The sequence below is a fragment of the Cucurbita pepo genome, chromosome 1 (genome assembly GCF_057944985.1).
Source record: "Cucurbita pepo subsp. pepo isolate OVF chromosome 1, ASM5794498v1, whole genome shotgun sequence".
Lineage (NCBI taxonomy): Eukaryota > Viridiplantae > Streptophyta > Magnoliopsida > Cucurbitales > Cucurbitaceae > Cucurbita > Cucurbita pepo.
The window spans coordinates 18,282,959-18,300,435 of NC_141798.1; the positions used below are offsets into that span (position 1 = coordinate 18,282,959).

Genomic DNA, 17,477 nt, shown 5'->3' on the forward strand with positions numbered 1-17,477 from the left:
GCATGTTCTTTAAAGATGCTTTAAAACAAATTATAACTAAACTTTAGAAATTGAAAAAAAAGTGTATTAATTAACTAGTAATTATATAAATTTAAATCTTGAATTTATACCCATTTAGATTATATTTTTAAAAAAGTTAATATATATTTTAAACTATCAATTAAATTTACGATATTTTAAAGCAATTTTTAGGCATGTTCTTTAAAATTGCTTTAAAACAAATTATAACTAAACTTTAGAAATTGAAAAAAAGTGTATTAATTATCCACATTAAAAAAAATGGTATTTAAATTAATTTGTTTTTTTTAATGATGAAAAATAGGAGCCGTGACGAACTTGAATGGTGAAGACAAAGTTAGGATAGGATACCACTTCATCCAGTAACCCTTCCTTTTTCAACAAGGAACCTAATTCCCTCTAAATGTGGAGGCCTACAGTTCTGGTGCCTATTCTAACATATAATCCTAACTATATATATATATATATTTGTATTAAACTTTATTAAAACTTTATTGTATGTAAAAATGTGTGTGCATATACATAACAAAAACTATACAAATATTTCTTATTGTTCACTTTTAAAATCTAGATTGATTTTTTATATAAAAAAAAGTTAAATATTTATATAAAGTAAATAACAAAACATACATGAAAAGTAATATGGATATATATATTTTTTAAATTAACTGATAGATACTACCGTTTATCACATTCCGTGTCACACTCCAAGCCAACATTCTTGCACCTGTATTATTGAGATGCTACAAAAGAACATCTCGACACTACAAATACGAAGTTCACATCTCGTTTGATACTCAAATAGTATTAAGACACCTAGTTCAATTATGAGATCACGCACACACAGAAATCATTTGATTCATTGTAATTAGAAATCTCGAGCATTCATCTGATCCAGCCCCTTGGAAACACAATACATGCCACAAATCCCAATCTCCAAACATTCGTACTTTATTTCTATACAATGCTAAGCTCTCATAATGTAGACAAACTCTTAGGAAGTAGAAAGAAACTAAGAGAAGTACATTTCTATATAACTGTAAATGAAACCCTACAACAGCTAACTCATGTACACAACCACTACAATACACATCTCTAGCTACATGGAAGAATGTGATCCAAAGAATGGAATTAAATACAAGATATCAACAAAGCACACGAGCCACATGATCTCAAAACATAACCTTAACTGTTAGCCAAATCGTGGTTTGGTAAAAGATTAAGCTCATTGGAATTATTACCTTGCAAAGCTTGTTGCTTATCTTTGTTGATTGGTACAAGAATCCTCCATGCACGTATTGAAGCTCGTTACGATGCATACGAAAGATCAGATAAAATTTTCGGCATCCATTGCTGCTTCCCCATTTTCGATCTCTGCGTCTGTGAATGTTAGAGCTCGTTGTAGCTTACGGGGACAGAAGACCTCGACCTCGGCCACGTACGTGGCTGTCACTGGTCTATGATCAGAAAATTTAATTTCAGTCCTCCTATAACTGCACAGTTTCAATCCCTTTCCATATGAAAGTATGCGGTCACACCTGAAAATGCAGAAAATAAACATTAAATGTGATGCATGAGATTTGTTATCATAAACATTCCAAAAGAGTATTCTAAGAACTGAGGGTAAGCAGAGATCTCTCTTCCTGGTTTGTGAAAATTCAAAGGTTAAATTTCAATAAATTTCAACAAATACGAATATTTTAAGAGGATATCCCGAAACTATTCGTGAGATTCCATGTTAGTTGAAGAGGGGAACGAAGTATTCCTTATAAAGGTGTGGAAACCTCTCCCTAATAGATGTGTTTTAAAACCGTGAGGCTAACGACAATACATAACGAGCCAAAGCGGATAAGAGCCAGACATCGAGAGGTGTGCTAGCGAGGACGCTGGGTCTCCAAGGAAAAGTGGATCGTGAGATCCCACATTGATTGGAGAGGGGAACAAACCAGATAGAAATCAATTGCGTTTTAAAACCGTGAGGCTGACGGATAATATGTGCTAGCGGTGGGCTTGAGCTTAGGTTGTTGCACTGTTCAAATCAAAGTCGTCCTTTAAACAAAACCATATTGCCTATGAACTCATAACCGTTTCCTATGTAAATTTTCCTAACTATGTTCAGACAGAGTATTCTGACATTGTTGTCACTCATGTATCCTCATTTTACTGTTCCCCTCTCTATTTAGGAATCGAACACAGGCGAGCAAAAATAAATTACAGCATAAGACATCATTTACACACATAAACATGCCATCAATGCGTTCGTAGATCGAATATGAAAGATCCTTTACAACTAAACAAAATAAGATGATGAAATCAACATGGACCACGGTAATAAATTCTTACCATGCTGGAGTCCGCCGTCCAACTTTTGGATCCTCACCGTAATACTTTTCTGAATTGATCTCGTATTTATAGGTTGGTGGGAAATTAAGGTTTCCCTCAGTCCATCCATCAAATGCACGACCCTTCCTAAGTTCCCTCAATAACTGAAAAAATATAGGCAAAAGACTCAATTAACAAGTAGACATTTTGTCACTTCATACACAGCTCAACACAATTACTTGCTTAAATCATTTCTCATCTCCTTGTAACAACATAAAAAGCAATTGTTTTTTTCCAGCTTAGATCTTACTGTCTGCAGAATCCCGGCTTTTGATCACAAACTTCAGTTTCCAAAGAATGGATCAAAATGTCGATTGAAGTGCCTTGAACATGGCTTTCAATCAAGTTACATACTACATTTTCAGTCGAAAAAGGTCATTTTTTTCTAGTTCATTAATGAAACTTTATGTTGTCTGATTCTAGAAAGAGGGAGGAAAGAATAAAGGCATGTTTGAGAGTGATTTGAGAATGACCAAAATCATTCCAAATAAGCCCTAATAAAATATAGGAATGTGTGTAGTTCAGGATTAGTCTATTTTGAAGTTAGTTGCTACATATGCACTCCAAGACATTTACATTACGAAAGTACCTGATCACTCTCGGCTAATTTGGACCACTCTTTTCTCGAGATAAGATCTCTCGTCTTCTCATAAGGCAAGTTTATACGATAATTTAAGTCACCCAACCAGATTATCCGCCTGCAAAGAATAGAGAATGAATTGTCAAAGTGTTGAGTACAATTTGTAGTTCCTAGTACTACAACGATTTTGAGTTGAATATAAATAGAAGTTTTTATTCATCAACCTAAAGCATTATCAAGGACAACCCATGAGACCAGCTAAACATACAAGGACTGATCAATAATCTCCAGAAAAAACTCAAAGATGATAGAACATGTACAGCATCAAAGCCTAGCAAACACGGTATAGTGGATGTGCTGTAATACCGTAACTTTGGAAAATGGGGAAAGAATATCTGGTACTTTATTACATTGTTTGTTTTAACTTGAGATGTTGTGGTACTTTACATTCTAACTAAGACTATTCTGAGAAATCTTATAACTGTTGGAATAAGCATGTAGTGAACTTTTATTCTACATGTTTGGACAAGAAACAATTATTTTCCAAAACAGAAATATGTACTTGGGAGGGACTGGAAGTCCAAATTCAATATAAACAAGAAATTTCAAAAAGCTGTCTAATTAGTGCATAACAAAAGAAGAAAAGTACAAAACTCTTCAAGTAACACTCTTGCAAACTACGCACAGGTTACCTTCACGAAAATAAATCTATCAATAGGAATATAGAAAAGGAAAGGAACGTCTTCAATGACCTATTATAGGATCCAAAGGAAGAGAATACACAGTATGACACAAATTAGAAAGCTGGGGCAGGGGGCTCTATCTCAAATAAATACTAGGAGATCAAGAAAATAACAGAGAGAAATAAATTGCGTAGGCCCTAAACAGTAGCTTGACTTGTGTAAATTGAAGCCCCTCCCCCACGTAATCCTTAAAATGTGCTTAAGACCCTAAGAATATGAGCCAGAAAATTAAGAACATCTACCCTGTACAATCCCTTCTCTGAAAAATTATAAAAACTAGAGCTGGAAAATAATACACCAATGGCCATGTCAGTCTTACAGGGAAAATGGACTGTTCACTCGCAGTATATTTAAGCAGGAAAATAATACTTCAATGGCCATGTCATGTTTACAGGAAATATGGGTAGTGAACGTGCAGGATAGACGAAGCAGCTAAAAAAACCCAATTAGATATGAAGATATTGATAGGCATTTTGTATGTACTTACTCGTGATCGTGGATAACTTTAGTTAACCCAATACCATTAAGTGGATGGAATTGAGTTCTTCGGTGTATTTCGCTCACGTCAGCATTTCTTTTAAGTTCATCTCCATCCTTCTCACCTGATGTAAGGTGTGTGCATATAAAGCAAAATAGGGTCTGGTATATGGACATGCTGACAGATATGGATCCCTGAACAAGTAGATGCTTTGATAAAGAAACTACTAGAACTATAAATACATGACGCATTATGAATATGAGCAGCAAAGATGGTTAAGACCAGAAAATTGTTTTTGGCTTGATGTAAAAAGAAACAAGCCATGGCAAGCAGAAGAAACTTCAAACCTATCTATTCATTTAAAATTGCATTGCACAAGAACTCTAGTGGAAAGCCAAAACAACATGAAATCTTTAGAGTAGAGAGACTCACAAGATTGCTTAACAAGCTAACTACAACATGATCCATAGATTAACAAAAATTGAAGGACAATGAAAAATGGAGCGAACCTTGTTACCGATGTAGCCCATTACACCAACACCAACAGTAGAAACGTTTACATTCTGAATGTGCCTTCGCAAACTCCTACGAACCCATACTGTGAGGAAAACACCAACCATTTGTTTACTTACTATTCTAATATATGACGATCTTCTCTTCTGTTTTAGGAGAGACTCAAGATCAATTTCTCCAAGCAAAGCAACCCCTGACGGCATTTCATTCATGGTTGACTTGAAAGAACTATATGTCCTAAAGGACTTGGTTTTTTTAAATGAATTCATTGATTTAAAAGAGTTGGGTCTCTCAGAAACATGATGGGGAAGTAAATGTAGTGGAGGTTCAGGCCAACTCAAACCGATCCTTTCTGTCCCACTAAGCATTTTAGTTAATCTTCTGTTCTGTTGAAAGACAGCCTCCTCATTCTCTGTGAAGCAATTTAACCGATCCAATCTCTTTGGAGAAGAATATTGCCTCACTAAATCCTGTTCTACAGGTATCTCTGGTATGGTATTTGCAGAAAGATCCGAAATTGGGAACTTCCAGCTTAGATTTTTATCAGCTACCAGTCCATCGCCATTTTCCTTCCCATAGAATTCTTCATCACATGGATGCACTTCCACACCAACATCACTATCACTTTCCTGCAGAATCTCCTCCTCTAAATCTGGGATGTCATCAGATGGCTTAAACTTTGATGGGGACGGTGGATCACTAAAGCATTTAATCTTGGTTGTAGCAGGTCTAACTCTATTCAATGTTTCACGGATAATATCTTCCCACCTAGCAACTGGGCGACTATCTTCAGCACCAAATATATTTCCAGCATTCAATGGTACAATCTCCTGGAGACTGCAAAGACAAAACAACACTAACTATTAGTAACAAAAGATGAGAAAAACATTACAAAATATATAAGATAGCGTCAATTAAATGAAGAAAATAATAATAAAAAGTACTCACCCAAGGACATAGATATCAGCTGGCTCACTGGTATCTATCCAGCCATCAATATCCAGATCTTCAGGAGGTAGTTTTCCTCCAACATTCCAAGTCGCAACACATATTCTGACACAAGATAAAGTAGATAGCTCAACTCAACAGAAAGAAATACTAATCAGATATTTCCAGATTACTACAATATCCAAATGGTCGATCATACCTGAGATCTTTCGCGTTTATATATTGCATCCTAAATGTTTCTGAATTTCTTCTTCTCAACCTCGGCAACCCATCTAAAGTTTCCAGCAATTTAATGAGTAAATTAATTGAAAAAAAGAAAACGAAGAGTTTCTTTACCTAAGGAGCTAAAAATAGTCACCTACACACACACACACACACAATTTTGTCTGCAATTTATACAGATGAGAAAAGCATAACATATGATGAGAAGTTGAAGTCAAATTAGTCAAAAAGAAAGGTACGCATCTGCTGAAATCTGACAGTAATTGGATAGAAGGAACGGGGTGTCCAAACACACGAACACCCAGAAAAGGTCAATTTTAAATTTCAGTATATAGAGAGAATATGTTGCATTAAATTTTCTTTGCACACTCCATCTGATCCATTTCTATCTCAATCACCTCAAGTAAGTTAAACTACATATTCCCATCAGATTCTTCTAATTTCAATCTTTTGGCACGTACTTCAAGTAAAGGTTGCATTGGTTATAATTTGTAAAGAGAAATAATTGGCAAACTAATGTGCTTCAAAATTTACCATTAGCATCAACCAGTGGTTCATCTCTGTTGTCTACCTTAAAGCGTGATTCTCTTCCCCTATTGCATTCTGCTACAAGCAACCAAATAATCAAATCAGAACACGCTGCATTCCTAAAATAGCTCATTGTATTGCAATAAACTCGCGAAGATTCGATAAAATTCAGATTCCAAGCACGGAAACCACCAAACCAAGAATACATTGCACTTTCGCTACCTAAACATCCACGCCAAACGTGGATTTCAAGCATCCGAAAACTTTAAAATCTCTAACAAATTTCAAGAGATTAGAAGCGTCACCTTCAGTCTCAGAATCGGACGAATTAACATCCTCATCGTCTTCGGTATCGGCACTGTAATCCGACTCTTTAGCACTGATATTCAGCCATTTCCGCAGGACCACTCTTGGCCAGAAAAGCTGTAAGAACGAGCAACCGAAACAACATAATTCAGCACATTTTCTCTGCAAATTCTCTCATCTTTTCGAATCAACAAAAAAATCAAACAAACGACAAGAAAAGAGTTGAGTACCTGAGGTTGATTCTTGGAATTATGCTTCATCTGATGAGCTAGCTAGCTACAAAACTAAGAACAGAGAAATAGAGAGAATCACGAAGCAAGAGCTTCAGTAGTTGACGAATGAAGAAGAAGAAGAAGAAGAAGAAGAAGAAGAATGTGCAGCCAATGTTAACTCGGTCGTTGTGCGTTGAGAGAGTGGATGTATGGCTCCCTCGTTTTCTGGCGCTTTTTTTTATTAATTATACACAAATATTGTGAAAGAACTGTAATTTACTATTAATTTTTCAGATACTTTTTATTAATTATACACAAATATTGTGCAATAACTGTAATTTACTATTAATTATTACAATTATTTTCTTCATTATATAATGGGAATTTAAAAAAAAAAAAAAATCTTAAATCTGTATTTTTTTTTTAAGTATCAAAAAATAAATTAAAAATAATTAATTAAACTTTTTAAAATATTTTGATAGATATTTATAGTTAATTCTAACCTTATGAAGTCAGGCGGACATACGAAAAAATAGTCTTAATTTCATTAATTATCTCGGTGCATAATGCCAACTATATTTAATAAATAAAATTATAATATATCAGATATATTTAATTTTTCATTAATGTTCATGGTGGGGCCCACACATGGACGGCAGATGGCGGGTAAAAATCCGGTCACCCCTCGGCCTCCGTGTTATTTTATTATTTTTTTACTATTAATTTTGTTTTCACATTTTTATATTTAAATAATATATATATTTGTATTAAAAGAGATTTATACATTTTCAACCGGATATATTTTATATTAGTTTTAATAATACTTTTAAATTTTTAAATATCTAAAAAAAATATTCTTAGTTAATTTCAGATAAAATTATATATATTTTTTTGTTTCAAAAATATTTTTTTAATAAAAGGTTTTAATATTATTTGAATATATTTTTTTAAACCGTACATATATTTTTTATAAATATTATTAAAATTTTAAGAGTAATTTTTTTAGATAGTGTATAAAATTTTTAAAAATAATTTTTTTTTTTAATTCAACCTTTTATTTACTTGAAAGTTAAATAAAATTTATATTTTTGAACAACAAAACAAGCTTTAAATTTCCGTAGACTCAATAATTACGTTGGATTTTTGTAACACACAATATTTGTACTTTCTGTCACGCCACCTTTTCCCATCCTTCCATTTGAGAAGCAAAGTCTGGGCCAGGCACATGATCTGCTTTGTTCCACCATATTTTTTTATTATTATTTATAATTTTAATGTATAATTCGATGAGCTAAAATATTACGATTTAAATTTTGTTTTAAATAAATTATAATAATATATAAAAAAGGAAAGTGGAGGATGCGGCAGACAACTGTTGTGAACTTGTCACCATAAAGAGTGGCTGATATTGTTATTAGGATGGCCCTCATGTTAGAAAAAATGGACCATTTTATTTTTAAACTTTTAAAAGTTATATTTTTTAAATAAAGTATTAATACTTACCTCCAAAATTAATCATAAAATATGTTTTAATATTTCTAAAAATTATTATGGAAATTTTGGAAAGTTTTTTCACACAAAATAAAACGTTTAAATCTATTTTTATTAAGGTTTATTATTATTATTATTATTATTATTATTATTATTATTATTAAAATAATAATATTCTTTGATTTTTAGTAAAATTGTATTGTGAATTTTAATCATAATTCTTTGAATGAAAGGTTGTTCGTTTCTTTTTCCTTTCTCTATTGGTGTCTAGAACTTTACGAAAGTGGTAGGCCTAAAAATTACTAATGGAAACTTTAATTAGTGAGTCTTTATTTCTTTTTCTTTTACGAGAAAATTTACTCTTTTTAGACAAATTTTATAAATATTAAAATTACCATTGTAACTTTTTGGATTATTTAATTTGAAGTAAAAATAATTTTAAACATTAACATTCTTCTTAAAAAAAAAAGTCACATAAAACAAATAAAATAAAAAAAACAACTTAGGAATTTAGAAACAAACAAGAGGAGCAGAAAATCGAGAGAAGACAAGTGGGAATTAATCGATTATTTTATTTTTTTTATTTTGTTAAAAAAAAAAAAAAAAAAAAAAAAACAATAAACAGGTTCGGATGTGATCTAAAGAGAAATCAAAATGAAATTTATAAAGAGAAAAGAAAAAATTGGAGAAGAACCTGTATGGTGTACGAGCAGAGGCCTTGATTTCGTCGCTAGCTCCGTGGCTTTCTTCAAGAAATTTGATGTATTTGGAGAGAAGTTTTTGGGTTGGTTGGTTGTTATTTATAATATTGAAGGGTCGCACCAGGATGGGTGATAGTGACCAATTTTTTTATTCTGTTAATTATGTTGAAACTTTAAATATTTATACGATTTTTAAATATTAGAGTTAAGATTTTTTTTTTTTTTTTTTTTTTAATGTTTTTTCGACTCACCGGAATTGAGTTTCCACTGACCTTAAATATTCTTAATTTTTTTTAAATATAGTTTATTATATTGTAACTGTGTTTTCGAATTAGTCAGGTTGACCTGACAAAAAATGTCAAATCGCAAACTGAGTTAAATATTCAGTTTTAAAAAAATTCAACCTTGACCTAAACAGAAAAGATTTAATCAAACCCCAATTTTTATTGTTTGGGTTAGGTATATCAGATTGATCGAGTCATATGAATATGGTTGTTTTTTTTTTTTTTTAAATATTGTAATTTTTTAAATAATTAAATATTAAAAAATTCTAACAGTATTTGTCATTTTTTTTTTTACATTCAGGGGTATATATCAATTATTATACTTATTTTTTTTTTGTAAATTATATTTTGTTGGGTTTTGATTTTCCATTTTAATAATTTGGTTTTGTAACCTTTAATTTTTTTTAATTTCTTAAATTATAAATGGATTGCAAAATATTTTAATATCATGATTTTTTTTTTTAAATATTTAATGTATATTCTAGAATCATTTAAAAGATTCAAAATTATTTATATAGTGTCGTTTTTTTACACGATAAAAATAATTTTAGCCACCTGAAAATTATTTTTAAATATGCACTATATAATCACTAAATCATAAATTTACACATTTTCGAGACACTCTAAATTAAAAAAAGTTTATAATGTATTAATTCAAAATTAATTAAATATATTATGAATTAATTATTTTATCTTGTTTGATGGGAGGTGTTAGATATTTTAAGTTGTGGGTTGCTTCAACACATATTTTTTTTTTGTATTAATGAAATTGCAAGTTGACATTAGGCAGCAATCCACCGAAGACCTAGTCCTCACAAAATATCCACCAAGATAACGTCCGATACGACGTCGTCCTACCGCAATCACTTCATTTTCACTTTTTATTTTTTTTTTTTGTTAAAATTCGTTAATTAACGAATTTCGAAGGGGGCTGCCGCTAGTTTATGTCAATTTAATTAGATTATTTTTTATTTTAATTTCCTCTTCTCCTAAATATTTAGTTTTACAAATTTACCAAATAAAAAATGAGTTTTTTTTTTTTTAATTTAATTTAATAATCCAGCTATTAAATTTAATTATAATCCAGTTATTAAAAAAATATCGATCGTCGATTGTTAAATTTGATTCAAGTTGCAGATTATGTTTTTATTCAATTTATATTAATAATATATTGAAAATATACGTGTAATATACATATTAATTAAATAAAATTTAATTGAGTTGGTATGACCATATAATTATACAGCTAAACCAACGTTTCACGATAACATTACAAATTTATAGACGTAAATAATATAAAATTAATGTATCGAAATTTATAAATATAACTATTTTAGTTTCATAGTGGGTAGAGAATTAAGGAACCACGAGAACTGTGGGTTCAAAATTTTGTTTAGCCATACTAATCAGTATATTTAATGAAATATTTGTATAATTATACCGTTAAAACATTGTTTAGTTTAATTTTGTTAAAAAAAGCTTAATTTAATTATAATTATCGTACATTGTTTTAGTTCTAGATCTACCTCTAAATATTATGAATATGAATCTAAAAATATAGGACGAGCCAATAAATATTATATTTTTTTATTCATTATTGGATCTAATTACATCATTTAATAATAATTTTTGTTTGTCAAACACATATAAATCCAAAAATAATTATACATATAATTGAAATAATAATTCAAAGATATAAGGCCAAAAAAATACATATATATATTTTTTGTATTCCAATACTTTTCTATTTTATTTTCAATAATTTCGAACCGTTTAGGTTTTTAATTTTATTTTTTTAAAATACACTAGATGACAAATTTCCATATAATTATAAAAGCTCGATTAAATATTTATTAGTTGATAAATATAATATTAATAGCTATTTTTCTGTTAAAAATTTAAGACAATGTGATGGGACATTAGATACCCGTGACATTCTTCTATGAAAAAACAAGATTTTTTTTTATTTATATTTTAATCAAATCAAGACAAAATAAAAATAAAATATTAAAAGTACAATATATAGAAGAAAAAATGATTTAATATAATAATTATTGAATGAACCAGATAATGCCAACGTCATATTTTAGAGATTTTAGCTATTTATTAACAAGACAACGAATATTCGATAATTTATTTTCCCCAACAAAAATAACATAATTAAGTTCCAGGCAGCCTTTTATTGGTCGTATTTATAATTGAAATGAAAGGAATCTGGTGCGTTTGACTTAGGATGGCTACGATGTACGTCACATGGTGATAGGATTATTGTACGATTGACACGTGGTAACATCAGGAGACATCCATCGTTCTTGTCTGCCGTTCCATGTGATCTAAGTCAACGGCTATGATTATTATATTAGTTTGAGTGAAGTCATCGAGCTTCCTCATCCTTTTATTTTGTTTATTTATATTTAAAATATTGTGATTGTCTGACACCTGGCTATTGAGATAAGAACATTATTTTATTTTATTTATTTATTTATTTTGAATTTACGACTTATGAAAGTGCATGAATTACTTAATTATGGTTTGATGATAATATTCCTTTAATTAATGACATTTTAATTTAATATTGTTTGCTGTTGCTAATTAATATATATATATATATAATTTTAAGGTTGAAAACTAATTTGTAATATTGAAAATTTTAATTTTTAAAAATTATACTAATTAATATATTTGAAATAATTTTTTAAATACTTGAAATAAATTTTATAACATAAATATATTTTTGTAATAGCCAAAGCTGACCCCTAATAGATAGGGTCCTTTTTGGACTTTACCTTTTGAGTTTTACTTCAAAATTTTTAGAATACGTACGTTAAGGAGAAGTTTTCACACCCTTGTAAAGTTATAAAAAATGTTTCATTCTCGTCTTCAACCGAGGTGGGATTTTGCAATCCACTCCCTTTGAGGCCCAACGTCATCGGTGACACTCGTTGCCTTCTCCCATTGATGTGGGACCCCTCAAATTCACCCCATTTGGGCCGGCCCGGCACATCGCTTGGTATCCACCCAAGGGCTCAGCCTTCAAGCCCAATATCAGGCCCATTTTGGAGCCCCAGCCCACGGCCCATCTCTCCTACTTCACTCCCCAGGCCCAGAACACTCGCGCCGAAGAATATTAACGGAGGACGGATATTGCGCTCGAGAATGCAGTTTCAAGTTTCATACAAGGCTGCATGCGACGGCGCCGAGCTCAGCTCATGAGGTGGACAGCCAAAAGAGATGCTAACCGTTGCGGGACTTCGATCCTGTAAGTATCTTTCCGTTCCTAATTCGTCATTCGAGCCTCAAAATTTCTTAGTTTCATCCAATTCCTTTAGAACATTTCGCACCTTTCCCGGATTTCTAACGCCGCTAATCTCAAATTTAAAGTTCTGTTCCACTTCTAATTTGTCCGATAACTGCAATAAATCTAAGAAGTTCACATTTCGGGAAAGAAATAGCGTAATATTTTGCTCTAGGAATGATGTTCTTCGTAATTTATCGGGCAACCAGGATGGAACTGAAGAGATTTATGAACTTAGTTTGTTAAAAAAGCCCTCTCGTGCTTCTATAAGCAACGGGAGTTCATCAGAAGTTCATAAAGAGGTTGTAAATCCCGATGAGAACGAGAGCTTGACGCTATTTATGAAGTTCTTTAAGATTATAGATTCTGTAGAAGACGAAGAAGAGGAAAAAGCATTACAAGCATTTGAAGAGAAAATTAATGGAGAGGATGAATCTGATAAAGCCAATAAATTAAATGTTGAGTACTATGAGCCCAAACCTGGAGATGTCGTGGTCGGTGTAGTCGTCTCAGGTGACGAAAACAAGCTTGATATCGATATGGGGGCGGATTTATTAGGGACAATGTTGACAAAAGAAGTGCTTCGTTTGTATGACAAAGAGATAGAATTCTTGGATCTCGACAAGGATGCCGAGTCTTTTATGGTGAATGGGAAGATGGGGTTGGTGAAATATGATAATGCTGTTAGCGATGGACCGGGGCCGGGGCAACCTATCGTAGAGACTGGCACGGTTTTGTTTGCAGAGGTTTTGGGAAGGACACTCGGTGGTCGACCATTGCTAACAACTAGAAGATTGTGTCGGTGGTTAGCTTGGCATCGAGTGAGGCAGGTTTTTTTCTTGACAAGCTTCTCTGCTTACTGAAGTTTCCGTCTTAGGGGGCACAAAGAAGAAATGTATGTATTTGTTGTGGTTTCCTTGTTCGACAGATAAAACGACTCAACGAGCCAATTGAAGTTAGAATATCAGAGTGGAATACGGGAGGCCTTCTTACAAGAATTGAGGTTGGTTATGTGATAGTAATTCATTTGGTCTTGGACTTCTGTTTCGTTTGTCTATGCTTATGTTTTGTTTCGGTTCGGTTCTGAACTTTGGTTATGCAGGGTTTGCGAGCATTTCTTCCGAAGGGCGAGTTATTGAATAGAGCAAATAACTTCACGGAGTGGAAAGAATATGTGAGTAGGCTTCGGTTTCTTTGATTTTTCAGCTGCTATATGCGTTATCTTAGAAAAGCGTTCGGTTCACCTGCCATGTAAATGGCCTCTCCTATAAACATTGATTTGTTTCTTTCTTGTTGTATTACGTTCTTAATCATGATTACTCAAATCCCTTCGCACTGGTGTGCCTTTCGCATCAGAGACCTCTATGCCTTGAACCGATCTCTTTGCAATAGCGATCTTACTGAACACTCTTTGCTTGCTGCAACATTTGCTTGACATAATTGGACAAAAGGACGGTATGGACGACCTTAGCTCACTGTACTTGTCTCCTATCGTGTAGGTGGGACGTCGGATCTTTGTGCAAATCACCCGAATAGTTGAAGCTAAGAACGATGTGATACTAAGTGAGAGACAAGCTTGGGTCAGTTTCACCACTACATTTTTCAAATTTCTCCTCAAGGTATTGATGAGTACACCAATAAATAGGCGATTTTGTGTCTCTTATCTCAGGAAACGTTGTACCTACGTGAGGGAACGCTTCTAGACGGGACCGTGACGAAAATATTTCCTTTTGGAGCTCAAATTAGAATTGGCAATACGAACAGATGGTGCGTTTCAATTTACTTAGCCTGCAACTTTCTCCCGAGTTCAGTTTCATGAAATTAAAAATTTAGCGTTATGTTTTGACCGGGCATACCATATTCTGTTGTTCTTATCGATCTTTAGTTTCTGAGAATTATTGATACATCCATCTGAATGTTCCTCAGCGGGTTACTCCATGTTTCAAACATCACCCGTGCCCGAGTTACCTCGGTGAGTGACTTACTTGTAGTGGGCGAAAAGGTCAAAGTTCTAGTCGTGAAGTCAAATTTTCCTAACAAGACATCTTTAAGGTAATTCAGAAACATATTATTATTCAATCTAACAGTCTTATGATTGATGCATCTTATAACTTAAAATTTTGCCTTTATGGTTTTACAGTATAGCTGAACTCGAAAGCGAGCCCGGACTCTTTATATCGAACAAAGAGGTAGCACACATTGATCCTCCTCACCAATGAACTTCATTTTCTTCAAAAATTGACCGAGTCGTTTTTTCTTTTCCTTTATCAGAAAGTATTTTCAGAGGCCAAGATCATGGCAAAGAAGTATAGACAAAAGCTACCCGTGATCAAAGGCGTATCCAGGCCGTTACCTGCTCCCGTTCCAAGGTCCGAACCTGCTCCAACTACAGATCTTCCATTCGAAAAGGAATCGAGCATGTATGCGAACTGGAAGTGGTTCAAATTCGAAAGGTAGTTGTTTATATGATCTCTCTTTCATGCTTCCCAACCAACCAACCCTTCATGGATAAGAATTTGCAATATATTCCCTTAGTTCGACGAATGAGTTTTTCGTTATCATTTGTCGTTGACCGTTCCTGTTCGATTTTGTGGAACGATATAATCCAGGGAATGAGAAACGACGTTACTTGAACAGGATCGGGATCGGTGTTCTTGAGTTTTAAGGAGATAAAATCCAGGGAAAGGGAGGTTTTAAAGATCAAATTTTGAACTTCAAGTCTTGTTCAGCTGTTCTTTATTGAGGTTTCTACATAGTGAATTTTTCTCTGGTTTTTTTTTTTTTTTTTTTTTTTACTTTTGAAATTTTGTATATTCGACATAAAATTGAAGTTTGTGTCTAATAATGTATTAAACTTCTAATTTTTTAATTTTTTTTAAAAAATATCAAATAAAAATTTATGATTTTTTTTGGAATTTTTTAAGTTAAAAAATTTATTAGATACAAAATAAAAAAATTAATAAAACGTTTAAAATACAAATTTTGTATGATACTGTTTATAAAATACACCACAAAGTTTAATAACAAATGAAAATTTTTACTTTATACAGTTCAAGTACCAAATTAAATTATTTAAAATCCAACATAAATCAATATTTAGTCATTTTTAATCCAATATGTATACGTGAGGTCAACCATTTTTTTATTTAATATTAAGTTATAAAATTACTTATATTTTTAAAAATAATTTTATTATTTCAAATTTATAATATTACCCTCTAACTTTTTATAAATCAATCTCGAACCTTTAGAAATTTTAGAACTAAAATCATAAGAATAAAATCATAAGATTTAAGAGAGATTCGGGTATTCAATATTGCTGAGATACTCAATTGGGTCTTTAATTTTGACAAGAGGATGATTTATTATTTAAAAACTATTTATTACTCGAGTTTAAAAATATGTATTTTTTAATTTAGTCTTAATTCAATATATTTAAATATTGTTTTTTTAAATTAACAAAAAAAAAAAAAAAGATGATGAGGATTCATTGGGCTTCTAAATATTTATGGGAAAAATAACACAAATAAAGTACATTTAAATTAGTACTTATTTTATTTATTTCTTAAATATATATATATATAAAAAAGACTACATCTAAATTAGGGGTTTAATCTTCTTTTTTTCACCCACCTATATGGAGCACTGCACCCAATTAATCACCGCCGCACACACAAGCGAAATCCCAAAATTACCCCTGGAAATCAAAACACATAGGGGCAAAATCGTCTTTCTAAATATTATTTTCAAATTTTCGCTCCAAAACTGCCTTGCGGCTAAAAGTAAACATAATAAAACAATAAAAGCAAAAGCCCAAACACGCCCTAATCGTTCACTGTGCCCTAAAAAATAAAATAATAATTATAATAATTATAATAATTATTTATTTATTATTTATTTTTTACTCCCTTCCCAAAACAAACCCACCATGTTTACCTCGGTAACCAAACTAACCTGCACCTCATCCTCGTATTTTCACGGATGAAGGTAATTAATGACGCAGTAAAAAAAGGGGGAAAATTAAATTACCTTGTCTGCGAAATGTCGAAATTAAATTACCTTGTCTGCGAAATGTCGATTATACCCTTGGAACTGAGCTTTTTTCCCTTTTGTCGCCTACCCTTCAAATATAATAATATAATCCTAAGGGATAAGGCCGCGTCTGGGGGATTTGTTATAAATATGTTAAATTACGGAAAAGCCCCTACCTGAACATGGGCAATGCGTCAAATTACATAAAAGCCACTGCCCTAAAAGTTTTCACAATGTACGAAGTGCCCTTACAGGCTTGGTGGGTTTTTTATTTTTATAATTGTCTTTCCAAGGCAATAGGCTTGGACATGGCCCTGAAATCTTTGATTCTCCTTCCGCCTGCCCTAGGCTGGACGAAATTCCCATTTTACCCCTATGTCGTACTACTTTTATTACGTTCGATCAAATTAAGTAAAGTTTGTTCGATATATATATCTTAGTCTTTATTGAGTTAATGACGTTAACGATAAAATTTATGATTCACCGTTTGTGAACCATAATTGATTTTACTTTCTCGCCGAGTTATTTAAAGGTTTGGAAGGATCTCGGTGGGAAGGTTACACTCGTCGTTTATGTTCTTGTGTCTGACGTACGTAACTTAATTTTCTTTTGTCGTTTTGGGTGTTATTAATGGTTTCAGTTGTATCGAATATCAAACTCTCTCAACCCGATTTATAACCTTCTACGATTTTTTGAATTATTATGGAACCGTGATAGTTTATATGTTAGCAGGTTCACTTTTAA

At 32.1% G+C, this 17,477-nt stretch overlaps 2 protein-coding genes across 6 annotated transcripts; one reads left to right on the top strand and one right to left on the bottom strand.

The window, feature by feature from the left end:
• Positions 1 to 953: 953 nt before the first annotated feature.
• LOC111799194 (DNAse I-like superfamily protein) lies at positions 954 to 9,174 on the bottom strand. Of its 3 annotated transcripts, XM_023682639.2 has the most exons (11): positions 9,116 to 9,174; positions 6,949 to 7,002; positions 6,718 to 6,835; positions 6,419 to 6,490; positions 5,862 to 5,934; positions 5,663 to 5,767; positions 4,711 to 5,551; positions 4,211 to 4,395; positions 2,990 to 3,098; positions 2,362 to 2,504; positions 954 to 1,556 (listed from the first exon to the last, which is right to left on the bottom strand). In XM_023682639.2, the coding sequence occupies exons 2-11, from the start codon at positions 6,976 to 6,978 to the stop codon at positions 1,346 to 1,348; spliced, it is 1,887 nt and encodes a 628-aa protein (XP_023538407.2). In that variant the 5' UTR covers positions 6,979 to 7,002; positions 9,116 to 9,174; the 3' UTR covers positions 954 to 1,345. The 3 variants fall into 3 exon arrangements, with proteins under 3 accessions (XP_023538407.2, XP_086981531.1, XP_023538415.2); XM_087125405.1 differs by lacking the exon at positions 9,116 to 9,174 and having other exon boundaries at positions 6,949 to 7,226; XM_023682647.2 differs by lacking the exon at positions 9,116 to 9,174 and having other exon boundaries at positions 6,419 to 6,487; positions 6,949 to 7,224.
• A 3,370-nt stretch (positions 9,175 to 12,544) lies between these two features.
• Positions 12,545 to 15,483, top strand: PDE338 (Nucleic acid-binding proteins superfamily). Of its 3 annotated transcripts, XM_023668919.2 has the most exons (10): positions 12,545 to 12,665; positions 13,065 to 13,531; positions 13,630 to 13,704; positions 13,804 to 13,875; positions 14,201 to 14,281; positions 14,371 to 14,468; positions 14,628 to 14,753; positions 14,842 to 14,890; positions 14,973 to 15,154; positions 15,311 to 15,483. In XM_023668919.2, the coding sequence occupies exons 1-10, from the start codon at positions 12,638 to 12,640 to the stop codon at positions 15,315 to 15,317; spliced, it is 1,185 nt and encodes a 394-aa protein (XP_023524687.2). In that variant the 5' UTR covers positions 12,545 to 12,637; the 3' UTR covers positions 15,318 to 15,483. The 3 variants fall into 3 exon arrangements, with proteins under 3 accessions (XP_023524687.2, XP_023524678.2, XP_086981547.1); XM_023668910.2 differs by having other exon boundaries at positions 12,550 to 13,531; XM_087125421.1 differs by having other exon boundaries at positions 12,551 to 13,531; positions 14,973 to 15,335.
• The last annotated feature ends 1,994 nt before the right edge of the window (positions 15,484 to 17,477 follow it).

What these genes read in the sequence shown, in the direction of transcription:
- LOC111799194 (XM_023682639.2), bottom strand. Translation starts at nt 6,978, where the DNA reads ATGAAGCATAATTCCAAGAATCAACCTCAG. An exon ending in ACCACTGGTTGATGCTAATG is followed by an intron (nt 5,935 to 6,418) that starts GTAAATTTTGAA and finishes TGGAAACTTTAG; the next exon opens with ATGGGTTGCCGAGGTTGAGA. An exon ending in AATTAGCCGAGAGTGATCAG is followed by an intron (nt 2,505 to 2,989) that starts GTACTTTCGTAA and finishes ATATTTTTTCAG; the next exon opens with TTATTGAGGGAACTTAGGAA.
- PDE338 (XM_023668910.2), top strand. Translation starts at nt 12,638, where the DNA reads ATGCTAACCGTTGCGGGACTTCGATCCTGTAAGTATCTTTCCGTTCCT. An exon ending in TAAGTGAGAGACAAGCTTGG is followed by an intron (nt 14,282 to 14,370) that starts GTCAGTTTCACC and finishes CTCTTATCTCAG; the next exon opens with GAAACGTTGTACCTACGTGA. An exon ending in TCTTTATATCGAACAAAGAG is followed by an intron (nt 14,891 to 14,972) that starts GTAGCACACATT and finishes TTCCTTTATCAG; the next exon opens with AAAGTATTTTCAGAGGCCAA.